This window comes from Oryctolagus cuniculus, chromosome 12 (genome assembly GCF_964237555.1).
Source record: "Oryctolagus cuniculus chromosome 12, mOryCun1.1, whole genome shotgun sequence".
In the NCBI taxonomy this organism is placed as follows: domain Eukaryota; kingdom Metazoa; phylum Chordata; class Mammalia; order Lagomorpha; family Leporidae; genus Oryctolagus; species Oryctolagus cuniculus.
Window position 1 is genome coordinate 55,493,805 of NC_091443.1, and position 13,038 is coordinate 55,506,842.

Genomic DNA, 13,038 nt, shown 5'->3' on the forward strand with positions numbered 1-13,038 from the left:
TAGGAATGTTTTCTTGAAATATTATTTCAAAGCAGATTAGAATTTGTTTTTTTCTGTTAGAATGGTAGGGTCGGCCGGCGCCGGGCTCACTAGGCTAATCCTCCGCCTACGGCGCCGGCACACCAGGTTCTAGTCCCAGTCGGGGCGCCAGATTCTGTCCCGGTCGCTCCTCTTCCAGTCCAGCTCTCTGCTCTGGCCCGGGAGTGCAGTGGAGGATGGCCCGAGTACTTGGGCCCTGCACCCAAATAGGAGACCAGGAGAAGCACCTGGCTCCTGGCTTCTGATCAGCGCGGTGCGCCGGCCACAGCGCGCCAGCCACAGCAGCCATTGGAGGGTGAACCAACAGTAAAGGAAGACCTTTCTCTCTGTCTCTCTATCACTGTCCACTCTGCCTGTCAAAAAAATAAAAATAAAAATAAAAATAAATAAATAAATAAATAAAATAAATGTTTAAAAAAAAAGAATGGCAGGGTCAGCTCTGTGGTGTAGAATGTTAAGCCTCCATGTGCAGTGCCCTCATCCCATTTGGGCAACAGTTCAAGGCCCGGCTGCTCCACTTCTGATCCAGCTCCCTGCTAATGCACCTAGCAAAGCAGCAGAAGATAGCCCAAGTACTTCAGACCCTGCATCCACATGAGAGACCTGGTTGAAGCTCTTGGCTCCTGACTTTGGCCTGGCTAAGCCCCAGACATCCATTGCGGACATTTCAGGAGTGAACCAACAAATGGAAGGTATTTCTCTCTCCCTCTCCCTCTCACTTTCTTCTTCTATTTCTTTGTTTCAAATAAATAAATATTTTCTTTAAATAACATGACTAATTTATTGCTTCTTCTCTTAACTAGAAATAGTGTTACTCTTTGTCTTTTGCATAATCCTGCTAATTAACAGAGATTCTATAGCTCATAGGAATAATTTTTCATGCTACATTCTGACTTTAATTTTTTAATAGTCCATTGAGAAAAGTTACTTATAAAATATTTAAATGTATTTCCATTATTCTAAATAGGAAGGTATATTAAAACTATTTTCTTTTCAGATATCTAGAGTATCTATATGACTGTTGTGAATGATTTGTGTCCACCAAATAGATATGTTGAAATCTTAATACCCATGCCCCACATGTATTAGTCTATTTGCAAATAGGAGCTTTGCAAATGTAGTTGAGATATGCTTATCCAGGATTACAGCAAGGGAAATATTTCTCCCTGTTCTGAAAGTCTTAATGAACTCTATGGATTTCTAATAATTATTGCATTAAAATCTATTCCTTAGGAATTGATGATCAAGATTATTGTAATCTATTATTTCTATATATTGATGCTTCATATGTAACTCCTCTCTTCAGAAGGAAAAAATTTCAGAAGATTTTCCCTTTTAAGCCTTTTAAGGGAAGGCATAATGGACCCAATATTAGTGTACATTATCATATCAAGTAAGAAAAAGAATTTTTTTCAGAATTTGGCCTTCACAATGCATTTCAATGATTAATGAGGCTTGAACAACACTGGCAATCCTTAGGAGATCTTCCTGTAACTCACTAGCTGTCTACACACTCTCCTCATCGCTGCCTTCATTTCTTGATTCCTGAATGTGTAAATCATAGGATTCAAAACAGGAGTGAGAACTGCATCAAAGAAGGCAAGAAACTTATCCAGGTGTGTGGAAGGAGATGGCCAGGTATAGAAGAATATCAGTGGACCAAAGAACAAGACTACCACACTGATGTGAGCTGAAAGTGTGGACAAAGCCTTGGATGAACCAGCGGATGAGTGTTTGTGAACAGTGAGCATGATGACAACATAGGAAATGATCAGTAGGAGGAAGGAGGCCACCGAGATGAACCCACTGTTGGCCATGACCATGAATTCCAGTTGGTAGGTGTCTGTGCAGGCAAGTCTGATGAACCGAGGAAGGTCACAGTAGAAGCTGTCCAACACATGAGGACCACAAAAGGGCAGGTTTACTACAAAAACCAACTGAACCACAGAGTGCAGAAGGCCAATCACCCAGGCAGCCACTAAAAAGAAGACACACATTCGTGGGTTCATAATAGTCAGATAATGCAGGGGTTTACAAATGGCCACGTATCTGTCAAAGGCCATGGCTATGAGCAGCACCATCTCCACACCACCGATGACATGGATGAAGAAGATCTGAGCAATGCAACCTCCAAAGGAGATGACTTTGTGCTTTCTGAAGAGGTCATAAATCATCTTAGGAGAACTTACAGAAGAAACACCCAAGTCAGTGAAAGAGAGATTGGCCAACAGAAAGTACATGGGGGAGTGCAAGTGAGGGTCAGAAGCTACCGTGAACACAATGAGGGAGTTTCCTGTCATGCTTGCCACATAAAACATGGAGGAAAATACAAAGAGAAGAAGTTGGATCTCCCAGGAATTGGTGAGTCCCAGCAACACAAATTCTGACACAACAGAGTGATTTGCAACATCCATTAGTTTTGTTGGCAGTACTACCTGAAGAACAAGAAAAATGAAAATTCAATCAAAAATTAGAAGAGAAGTCAAAGTTATGAAATCCAACTTTTTATGTTAGCATTACAAGCAAGACATATGTAAAACATTCAACATTGCTAATATAAATTAAAACTTTAGTAAGATTTCACCCCTTGCCTGTTAGAACGGCTATTATAAAAAATGACAAAAGATAACAAGTTTGGTGAGAATGTGAGGAATAAAGGAACCCTTGTATACTGTTAGTGAGAAAGCAAATAATGACTCCTAATAGGGAAAATAGTTTGGGAGTTCTCCATATGATCCCAGAATTCCACCAAGGAAAATGTAATTAATTAGTATGTTGAAAAGATACCTGCTCTCCCATTTTCACTGAAGCATTGTTCACAAGAGCCAAGATAAGGAATCAATCTAAGTGTCCATTGGTAGATGAATGAATAAAGAAAATATGTGAGATATAAATATTTAAACACATCTGTCTCACACACACACACACACACACACAGAATACTATTCAGCCTCAAAGAATAATTGAATATTATCATTTATAACATAATGGATTAACTGAAGAACACTATGCTAAAAGAATTAAGACAGACACAAAAAGATAAATACTGCTAGAGCTCATTTGTCTGTAGAAGAAAAAAGAACACTGGTGTTTGCTAGGAGCTGGTTGGGACCCAGGGAGGATGGAGACATTTTGACCAAAGGGCATAAAGTTTCAGTTAGAAAGGACCAAATGTGTCTGGAGATCTATTGTGTGCTGAGAGTAACGTATCACATTCTTAAAAATGGCTGCTAACAGAGTAGATTTTATATGTTCTTAAGTATGTAGGATGATGAATATGCTAATTAGGCTTAATTATAATTTCATAAAGTATACGTATAGAAATCTCTCATGCTATACCACAAATATACAAAATTTTAATTCATCAATCATACATGTTCATAAAACTGGAATGAAAGTAACCTAATATACTAATACATTTTTAAATTGTGATCACAGGAAGAAGTTGGTGGCTGTCATGTGGGGCTGTTCTGTCAAAGAGAACAGGCAGCAATGTTGTCTCTCATTTAATATCTCTTGATGTCCCCCCCTGGTTGTTGCCGTGATGTTCCTCATGACACCTGGGACTTGTTCACATGGCTAACAGCAACTCAGCCTCCGATTCTTTTGATATCTATTTTGGGACTATACAAAGCCATACAAAGCTATTCACTCTTTCTCAACTATTGCATCCATTTCCAAGGTTGCACCCTTGTTCTGGAAAATGCACCCTTCTCTTCAACTCCCCTTCTTTGGAAATTATGTATATTCAAGATTAAATATTTATCATAACTATGAGGTCTTCCTCTATATTGCTATCATTTATTTTACTGTTTCTTTAATTTAGTAAATTGATTATAAGAACTAACACATGTAAGCTTAAAGGTAGTAATTATAATTTATGTTTTTTTAGCTTCTCTAAAGCAATGAAAAAGGTGAAGAGAGGTGAAGATCCATGAGCTGTTGGTTACCAATCTATATTGTGTTAGGTACAGAAATTATGGAGTGAGTGTTTAGAAATTTCTCTAGCAATCGGACATTATAGTGAAACCCAAGTGTCTAATTTCATATTCTGGTAAAATATGTCCATGAAACATTGGCATGGATGGAGGTTGGTAAAATAATGTGAAGATCACTGTCATAGAGAAATTAGCACATTATCTAAAAACCTTAAGCCTATGAAGGGCACCATAGTATAGTGCAAAGTATTTTGTTCAAATCTCTGTGTAAAGACTTGTCACATCATTTTGTCATTTTTGTTTTATTCAGAGAAACATAATGGAAAGAATATGGAATTTGGATTCCAAAAATCAACATTTGTAGCATGATTCAGCCACGATGAGTTGACAATATGGCGAGTTATTTAAACTTTTGAACCTCAGGTTGTCTATGAAATTCCAATTAATAATACTTCCAATACTTCTCAGGGTAGGTTATATAAATAGAATAATTTAAGTTTCAAAATGTCATATTTATATAGAGGAAGTCAATATTTAGATACTCAGTAAATGTTAATTTTGTTTCGGTTTATTTCAGAAACCCATAATAATACTCAACCCACAAAATAAATGAATGAATAAGCAAGTAAAATGGTATTTGCCAACACAGAGCACCGAAATTCCACATATACAATGTAATTTAGTAACAAATTATGATTTTCTCCTTTATCTATTAATAGATTGTAATATTTACATTCTTTTAGTGACCAAAATATAAACTTTCCTGTGTAAATATAACATGTCTGCTCTCAAAGAACACTATAATTTTCATACTCTACTTTAAATGTAATTCATTAATTAGTTATTCAATTTCCTCATGAAGCTGAAGGTTGCATCTGTCTTCTCAGTGTATTCCAAGATTTAGAATCACATCAGGTTCACAATAGGAGAAAACAAACATTTGATCTAAGATAGAAGATGCATTTGGATGATTTTAAAACACATGAAAATATCTCTGATTATGTAATTAAGGAACACAGGTGAAAAGACTGCAAAGTTTGAAGGGACAGAGAAAAATAAAAAACAAAGCATCATAAACATGAAGAATATGTGGAGAAAAAGAAGAAATAAAAGAGACTAAAAGGAAAATGGTCAAGAATTTAACACAGCAGTTAAGAATATTGGGATTTAAAAAAAAGAATATTGGGATTTGATACTTGTCAATTATATAAGAACCAAGAATTTTTTTTGAAAAGTGGGTTGAGTGCACAATGATATATAAAGATAGAAGCCAGATGTACTAAAATGATGAGAAGCTATCCACTCAAACATCAGGGAATACAAAATCTCAAAAAGTTTAGGTCATCACAGTTTTGAAATCACTTGAGACTTAGTCAAGATCCAAATCTCAATCCGGAAAAAGAAATTATTCAGAAGTTTCTAAAGGAGCCTAAAGAACATCTTCATTCACCCAGAAGTCGTAAATAGCCACGAGGACATTCTTGTAAATCATCTTCTCTAACAAATTAGCTGTGCTTTGAAATAATTTTTCTTAAAGACATTAATTACACTTATATTTAAGTTTTATTTAAACAAACATGTTAAGTTCACACATATCCATAACACAAAATATAAGCCTTTTTTGTCCTGTGTTGCAATTAATGCTTTTTCTTGGCCCTTATAGAGCATATTAATCATCCAAAACAGATTTCTAGGCATTTAATCCTCTCTGATTAGGGAAATAGGGAAATATCAGTAACTAGAATTCCCAACAGCAGTCATAAAGTTAAAAGGAACTCACAAACAGCTCCTAGGTTTGCACAACGTGCTAATATAAACCGTATTCCACATATATTTCCTCTTCAGCCTAGAAATATTGCAAGGTCAACACATCTCTTGTCTCAAATCTTCTGTGTTTTGCCTTACAAGTATTTATGAAATCTTTCTATACCCAAATTTAACAATATCTCCTCAAATTTAACAATATCTCTAATTTTACTTATATCTATACGCAATATAAATGATTCTGTGTCACTTTCAAATTAACTTTGGTTCATAAATGCAGCAAACTAAGTCATCCTTACTATTTGCAAGACTCAACAAACAACACCTTTTATATTCACTCTTAGGATCTCTTTCTCAAATACTTATTTGTTCTTCTTACAACTTAGAAATAAAACTAATACAAGCACTCAAATTTTATAGCACAGGAAATAGCAATTAAAAAAACTTCTCCTGGTAGTTTATCGTTTCTAAAATTTCTACAACACAATTTGAAATGACATTACATTGGAAATTATTTATTTAGACTTGATTCTGTGGGTCGCCAGGTCTCTTATCTCTATTCAGGTGTCTATGAGACTATTTTGCATCTTTCAAACTTGACAAGCTACTGACAAACTTGATGTCCCTTTTATATAATACGATCTATTTATACCCATCTCTTTTGGGAAGCAAATTGAGAGAAAAAGATAACAACATTTGTTCTCTCGTTTTTGCATGTAATCAGTTTTTATCAAGTGACTGAGTGACAATCATTCATCTAATCATCATCATGGGAACTTAGTAACTGTAATCAATGCTGAATCCAAAATATTACAAAGTCATTTGAATTTCTTCTAATGTCATTTGCATATCTCTAAGCGCAATGTGATTCCAAGTGAAAATTTAGTTTAATTAGCCTTTCTGAAATGACAAAAATATTTTTCACCCTCGTTCTCCCGTCCTATTGAATTCCTTATCCTCGATATTATCCACTTTGCTTTAGGGGGAGACTCATATATTGAAGACATGACTCATGCTCACAGCAATTCCAACAGCAAAATCATGTCTGGAACTAAAATCTCCCTTCCCATTAAATTTATTTCCCTTCTTCCCTTTTACCTGTATAAGGAGATTTTCCTATGGTCTGTAACACAAAATTGCCATGTAAAGTCTTTCCTTAGGATGATATTAAACTAATTATATATACCTTAAGAAAACAGTGACCAAGTGATACTGCAGAAAAAAAAATGATAGTCTAGAAGGAACTCACAGATCAGGGACTTTGTCCCTAGAGAACTATTTGCTTTGGTCAGTGCCACCAACAGCTCTTAAAACCCTAGAGAGAAGACAAAAGCAAGAGTAGAGTTTTTAAAATATTTGTACTTTCTTGTAAATAATATAATTCCCTACTATAATTCATCCCTGAAAATTTATAAATATTAACTTACAAAGTTAACTATAATCACTTGATATTGCCAGAGAAGCAATTTTTATTAAGGTTTAAATAGCAGAAGAATGTATACCACAGTGATTTTTATGTATTATATACCAAGTAATTATGGTATGTTCAAAGATTTAGCTGTCCAGAAGTTCATTCCAGTTAATAGAGCTTAAAAGTACAACTAAAAAATCTGATAGCTGAGATAAACCAAAGTAATTTTGCTTCATCCATACAGTCAAATTCCCTGAAGACACTAGGAACAAGTTCGAATTCTATGTAGTTATGCAGTATGTTATCTAAAAAATAGGTGGGAGATAGTAGGTGGTACATGGCTGAGTGTGTGTGTGTGTGTGTGTGTGTGTGTGTACAAACAGTAAACCTTCTTCAGTGAGTATTTTAGGATAGGGAAATTGTTAGTTAAGAGAACTTGGATTTGGGGACAAGCATTTAGCCTAGCAGTTAAGACATGCAGGGAGTCTTATAATGGAGTAACTGTGTTCGATTCCTGGCTTGGGCTCCTGACTCCAGGTGTTTGCAAATGTAGACTGTGGGAGACAGCAGTGACAGCTCAAGTATTTGGTTCCTGCCTCTCATGTGAGAGATTTGGATTAAATGCCCTAGCCCCAATCCTGTTGCAGTGCTTGTATGTATTTGGGAAATGAAAAGCATATGAAAGCTCTGTGTGTGTGTGTCTGTCTGTCTGTCTGTCCATCTGTCTTTCAGAGTCTTTTTATGTCTCTCCCCCACTTTCAAATAAAATTTTTAAATCACCTTATACTCCATAAATATACAATTATCATTTTTCCATTAAAAAATAAATACTACTATGTATTCTTAAAAGACTGAAAGGAAATAAGTAAAATAACTGTAATGTCTTTTAAAAATTCTTTACGTAAGTGCATATACTTTAGAAGCTATAATTTCTCAGCTCCCATTTATCTATTTACACTCTGTGACACAAGAACTAGGGCTCTGCAAATTCTTTTCCTGCCATAAGAGGGCACTAGTAAGAGGACGCAGTGCTGGAAGTGGAAAGGATTTGGTTCCTCTTGTTTGTTCCTAGTGGTCTTCCACCCTGCTTGCCATGCATACTATAATCAGTCAACCACACTCTTCACCTGGTCACCTTGGTGCCTTCCCAGAGCAGCAGCTGAATCCCTTTGGAGTTTTTCCAATGCTAGAGTATCACATACCCTCACACCATCATCAGGAACACCTGCAACAGCCAGTGCTACCGGCATCATCAGTTTCTTCCTCAGAGGCCCTGTACCAAGAGGCTTTCATATCCACGGGTCCTTCCTCCACACTTTTCATGTTAGGGTCTTTTTTCTGTCTTCATAATGCCAAACTCTTCCTTTCATTTCTGAATCCTAAAGAAGTGAAAGTTGCTTTCTACACATGCTACATCTTTGACCTTAGTGCTCCTTCTTTTTCAGATTAGTCCCTGTTAGTAAAGAAAACAACGAACTGAAAAGACAGAAAAAAATTCAACTGCATAGTGAAACAAATCAGGTGAATTGAAAATTAATCTTTACCTTTAAAGTAAGAAAGCCTACCCAATGTGGGAAAAAATTGGATAGGAAACCAAATACTAACTTTCAAGACAGATTAACATTTATATTCAATCTATTTGGCCTATATGGAGTAAAGCCCTTTGGAAATATTAAGTCAAACAAGCCAGAACCTTTAGTCTTAAGTCATGCTACCCAAAGAGACTCTAGAGAATGATGTTAAAGCAAGACTAGAATTTTTTCTATGTTAAAATTTCTTGAACTATATATCATTATTTATTCACTCTGCTATTAACAAAAGACAGTAAATGTTACTCTCTACCTTCTGTGTAATTTCCTTTGTTGGTTTTTCTGTAATCCATAACTCATTGTACTTTATGCTTACATTATATGCTTCATTATTCAAAAAATAAAAAGCTAAATGTCTATGAAAGAGCTAAAGTTCTTGTAGTATGTTTTTTAATTATATGTCATGTTCGTTAATAGCTAGCTCTGCTACAATTATTCTTGTAGAGATATACAAATTTATATGACCAACCTTATATAGATATACAAGGAGCATAGATACCTTTATTGACATGTTATTTTCTGATAATTCATCTATGATGACTCTTTGTTTTTTTCCCACTATGAAAGTCAAAATTTAGGGGAAAAAGCATTAAAAAGGAGATCAGAGATATTCAGTAGAATATATTAAACACAGAACAGCTATTTACTGGAAGTAAATATTAAGTCCCACTACAGATATGTAGGACAGAGAATTTATCAGGTAGCTCAACATTTGTTTTACTATTGAGATTCTCAGTCATTTACTACAATAAATGCATTTTTCTATAAGTCATTCTTACAAGCTAGTAATCTATTTATCCACATTAATACAAAAATAAACCAGAACACAGATAAACAAGACATAATTCTATGCTTATGAACAATAGTGCCTAGAAGCAACCGCAATACATTTGTGGATTATGAAATCACGTTAGTGAGCTTTAAACTTAAGTTTGTAACAACACAGAAGACAAGGGAAATAAAAGAAAATAAAATTATTTTATAAAAATACCTATTATTGGGCAGTCGGAGTTGTGGGGTAACAGGTAAACCCAATGCCTATGACACCAACATACCATATGAGTGCCAATTCGTGTCCCCGCTGCTCCACTTCCAATTCAGTTCCCTGCTAATGGCATGGAGAAGTAGGAGATGATGGCCCAAGCACATGGGACCCTCCCCTGACACCCACATGGGAGACCTAGAAGAAGTTCCTGGCTCACAGCTTTGGCCTAGCCCAGTACTGGCCATTGTAGCCATTTGAGGAATAAACCAGTAGATGGAAGATGTGTGTGTGTCCCTCTCTGTAACTCTGACTTTCAAAATAAATAAATAAATATTTTTTAAAAAATACCTCTTGTTATGTGAAACTTCAATTCCATATGGCAAGTGGGTCACAGTATATAAACCAACGTACATTATATTCCTTTATGTGAGGCACTGTCAGCTCTCTGCTATGGCCTGAGAAAGCAATAGAAGATGTGCCAAATTCTTGGGCCCCTGCACCTGCATGGGAGACCTGAAAGAAGATCTTGGCTCCTGCTTTCATATCAGCTCAGCTCTGACCACTGCAGTCATTTGGGGAGAGAACCAATGGAATGGAAAAACCTCTCTCTCTCTCTCTCTCTCTCTCTCTCTCTCTCTCTCTGGCTCTACCTCTCTGTGTAACTCTGTCTTTCAAATAAATAAAATAAATATTTTTTAAAAAGTCTTTGCTTTCCATGATTCTAGCACAGCTCAGTCCCATGCTTAAAAAAAAAGGTTCATCAAGTCAAGAATCCTATGGAGTAGGCATTCCATAACAAGAGAGCAATTTAAGAGGGCAGTAAAGTAAACTCACAAGGAAATAGGGCATGGGGTTAAAGGAAGTGAAGGAGAAAGGGGAGAGTGATTTAAAGAAAGAGAAAAGGGGAAAGCTGAAAGGGAAAGGAAGAGAAAAACTTAATACTGCCAAGACCATAAAGTATTTGAGGAAAAAGGAGAAGGGAAAACAATGAGTTCGACAGGCACTAATGATAATGGGAAGGAGCAATCATGGTATTTTCTCATTTATTTCTTGTTATTACAAAAACAGTTCACACAGTTTCTACCCAAAGACATACACTCATTAGAGCACTCTGTGAGTGCTCTCAAGATTATGCCCACCTTGCCCAGTCCTAGAATAAATGCTATGGTGTGATACAGTATAGTCAAGTCACAGAATGCAGAAAAAAGATTAAATTTGGAGCCAGCCTTGTGGCATAGTGGGTTAAGCCACCAACAGCAACAATGACATGCCATATGGGCATCACTTCGTGTCCAGGTTGCTCTACTTCAAGTCAAGCTCTCTGCTAATGGCCTGAAAAAAGCACTGCAAGATGGCTCAAGTACTTGGGCCCCTGCCACCTATGTATAAGACCTGGAAGAAAATCCTGGCAACCAGCCCAGACCCCAAGCTGTTGCGGCCATCTGGGGAGTGAGCCAGCAGATAGAACGTTCTCTCTCTCTCTCTCTCTCTCTCTCTCTCTCTCTCTTTCTCTCCTCTCTCCTCTCTCCTTTCTCCTTTCTCTCTCTCTTTCTTTCTTCTATTCTTCCCTATCTCTCTGTAACTCTGACTTTCAAATAAATAAATCTTTTAAAAAAAGACTAAATTCAATCTTCCTATAAATACATTGAGGGGCAGTGCCAGAAATGAAACAAACTCCTGATAAAAAGAGAAACTTTATCCTTACAGTAAAGCTTTCATTTTTTTATTTCTAAGAATTACTTTGTGTAACTATTATTCCTTAGGAATTGAGGTTCAAGATTAACATATATACATGTAACCCCTTCTTTTTTGAAGAAGAGAATATCCTTCCCTCCTATTGGAAGACAGAATACAATTAATACGAGTATGTATAAGTGAACAGAGAGGTAGAAGAGTAACCATCCTCTGATTTGGTACGTCATCAGTGAACTTCTGTATTCTATGAGTTTTCTTCAACAACCCAGGCAATCACCTAGGAGATTTTCCTGTAACTCACTAGCTGTCTACACACTCTCCTCATCGCTGCCTTCATTTCTTGATTCCTGAATGTGTAAATCATAGGATTCAAAACAGGAGTGAGAACTGCATCAAAGATGGCAAGAAACTTATCCAGGTGTGTGGAAGGAGATGGCCAGGTATAGAAGAATATCAGTGGACCAAAGAACAAGACTACCACACTGATGTGAGCTGAAAGTGTGGACAAAGCCTTGGATGAACCAGCGGATGAGTGTTTGTGAACAGTGAGCATGATGACAACATAGGAAATGACCAGTAGGAGGAAGGAGGCCACCGAGATGAACCCACTGTTGGCCATGACCATGAACTCCAGTTGGTAGGTGTCTGTGCAGGCAAGTCTGATGATCCGAGGAAGGTCACAGTAGAAGCTGTCCAACACATGAGGACCACAAAAGGGCAGGTTTACTACAAAAACCAACTGAACCACAGAGTGCAGAAGGCCAATCACCCAGGCAGCCACTAAAAAGAAGACACACATTCGTGGGTTCATAATAGTCAGATAATGCAGGGGTTTACAAATGGCCACGTATCTGTCAAAGGCCATGGCTATGAGCAGCACCATCTCCACACCACCGATGACATGGATGAAGAAGATCTGAGCAACGCAACCTCCAAAGGAGATGACTTTGTGCTTTCTGAAGAGGTCATAAATCATTTTGGGGGATGTGACAGAAGAAACACCCAAGTCAATGAAAGAGAGATTGGCCAACAGAAAGTACATGGGGGAGTGCAAGTGAGGGTCAGAAGCTACCGTGAACACAATGAGGGAGTTTCCTGTCATGCTTGCCACATAAAACATGGAGGAAAATACAAAGAGAAGAAGTTGGATCTCCCAGGAATTGGTGAGTCCCAGCAACACAAATTCTGACACAACAGAGTGATTTGCAACATCCATTAGTTTTGTTGGCAGTACTACCTGAAGAAGAACAAGAAAAATGTAAATTATGATAATTAAATCAAAAGCTAGAACTAGAAGGAAGTCAAAGTTATGAAAGCTTGCTTAAATTTATGTTAACATTAAGGGCAACTTAAAAGTGAATCGATATATGAACAAATACTCATTTATCGCTTATCATCAGAAAATTGCAAATTAAAATAACAATGAGATATCACCTCACATCTCTTGAAATAGCTATTATTGGGGCCAGTGATGTGGCTCTTTGCTATGGCTTGGGTAAGTATTAGAAGATAGCCCAAGTGCTTGGGCCCCTGCATCCTATAATCTTTGCTTTGGTAAATAATACTTTTTTTCCCACCTTCCATATCTGCAAAAACATTTATCTTTAAAGTTTACTA

At 36.7% G+C, this 13,038-nt stretch overlaps 2 protein-coding genes across 2 annotated transcripts; both read right to left on the reverse strand.

The window, feature by feature from the left end:
* Positions 1 to 820: 820 nt before the first annotated feature.
* On the reverse strand, positions 821 to 2,557 carry LOC100345356 (olfactory receptor 4F3/4F16/4F29-like). Its single transcript, XM_002718019.3, has one exon. The coding sequence runs from the start codon at positions 2,451 to 2,453 to the stop codon at positions 1,515 to 1,517; it is 939 nt and encodes a 312-aa protein (XP_002718065.2). The 5' UTR covers positions 2,454 to 2,557; the 3' UTR covers positions 821 to 1,514.
* A 9,141-nt stretch (positions 2,558 to 11,698) lies between these two features.
* On the reverse strand, positions 11,699 to 12,639 carry LOC100357670 (olfactory receptor 4F3/4F16/4F29-like). The gene has a single exon (XM_008269266.2). It carries the CDS (start codon positions 12,635 to 12,637, stop codon positions 11,699 to 11,701), a length of 939 nt encoding a protein of 312 aa, XP_008267488.2. The 5' UTR covers positions 12,638 to 12,639.
* Positions 12,640 to 13,038: the final 399 nt, after the last annotated feature.